This window comes from Diabrotica undecimpunctata, chromosome 4 (genome assembly GCF_040954645.1).
Source record: "Diabrotica undecimpunctata isolate CICGRU chromosome 4, icDiaUnde3, whole genome shotgun sequence".
Taxonomy (NCBI): domain Eukaryota; kingdom Metazoa; phylum Arthropoda; class Insecta; order Coleoptera; family Chrysomelidae; genus Diabrotica; species Diabrotica undecimpunctata.
Genome location: NC_092806.1, coordinates 50,581,492 through 50,583,145, shown reverse-complemented (window position 1 = coordinate 50,583,145; position 1,654 = coordinate 50,581,492). Strand labels below are relative to the sequence as shown.

General features: G+C 35.2%; 1 protein-coding gene across 1 annotated transcript; it reads right to left on the bottom strand.

Annotated features, from left to right (window-relative positions):
• Positions 1 to 574: 574 nt before the first annotated feature.
• On the bottom strand, positions 575 to 1,294 carry LOC140438662 (uncharacterized). Its single transcript, XM_072528313.1, has one exon. It carries the CDS (start codon positions 1,292 to 1,294, stop codon positions 575 to 577), a length of 720 nt encoding a protein of 239 aa, XP_072384414.1.
• Between the last annotated feature and the right edge of the window lie 360 nt (positions 1,295 to 1,654).

Genomic DNA, 1,654 nt, shown 5'->3' with positions numbered 1-1,654 from the left:
CAGGTGGATAGATTTAGCTTCTTCAGTCTAGCTTTGAGATCGTTGCAAATTTGTATATTCATAATGGTGTCCGTGGATGATGCGGCTTTTTTGGCAAGGCAATGAGCTTTTTCGTTACCACTAATACCAACATGGGATGGTACCCATATCCGAGTGATAGTTGTATTTTGATTTATAAGTAGCTGATATGTGTCATGAATATCTTGGACGATAGGATGGTTGGTGGATATAGCATTAATGGAGTGTATAGAGGAAAGTGAATCAGAGCATATGGCTATGTGTGTATTGGGATATTGTTGGGCATATTTGAAAGCATGTGAGATAGCTAGTAGTTTACCAGTGTGGATGCTACACCAAGGAGAAAAGGAGAAATTTTAGATAGTTCGATAGGCTGTTGTACAGTGGTTACAGAATATCCAACACCACTTTCAGTCTTTGACGCGTCAGTGTAAAGAACTATGTTATATTTATTTTTGTTTATAAGTTCTAGAAAGAGAATTCTTAATGTACTAAAACTTTTATTTTCCTTGTTAAACTTTATTAGATTAGATTATTAGATTTATTATTTAATTTATTAGATTTTCAAGGCTTCTGTTTTTTGGTACTTATTTAAAGCTTTTTTGGATAGACGAATCGCCTCTTCACAAGAAGAGTTCCACCAAGGAACTGCTTTATGATTTGAAGAGAATGATCTTTTGCCAATATGAGTCTTAGCAGCTGAAAGAATAGTGTCTGTTATTGACGTTAACAAATAGTCTACATCATTGATTATTAGATGATCATGAGCTAGCAAGAGAGTGTCAACAGCTTTTGAATACTCTGGCCAGTTACCTTTATTTAGGCGCCAATAGCTTTTGACAGAAGCAGTCCCGTTACAATTGTTGGAAATTATTATAGGATAATGATTGCTATCAAAGAGATCGTCAGCTGATTGCCAGGTTAAAAAAGGTGCAGATTTAGGGTCACTAATACTAAGATCTATAGCAGAGAAAGATCCAGAGGAAATATTAAAATGAGTGTTAGATCCTGTGTTAAGAAGACATGAGTTTGTGAAGTTAATAATATTTTCAACTACTTTTCCCCGTCCAAATGTTGATTGAGAACCCCACATACTGTTATGTGCATTGAAGTTGCCTGTGAGTATAAACGGCTGTGGAAGTTGGAATATAAGATCTAGGAGCTCTTCTTCTTTTAGAGAATGGTTTGGGGGAATATATATGGAGCAGATGGTAAGTTTATTTGAGCAATATGTAGTTATGACAATTGCCTCAAGATTCGTTATTAATGGTAGCATTGTTGAGAAGATTTCGCTGGACGCAAATATTGATGCACCTCCACTAGCTCTGAAGCAGTTCGTCCTAATGAAGTGGTATCCTTTAAAGGATTTAGGATGAGGTATATTAGTTGTATTAAAATTAGTCTCTTATGAGGAGATTAGGAAGACATTAGGATTTAATGTGCATTTTAGCTTTTTCGTTATTCTTGTAATGCAATTTTTAAGTGATCTATCGGATACAGTTTGGTATATTTGTGTAAGATCTTCGAGGAGAGAATGAATGTTCGTGGTGAAATTATGAGCTTCTTTGAGAGGATCACTACTCCCAAAGGAATTTTCTAGGAAGGCAATTATTTGTAATGCTGATAACGAAAATTT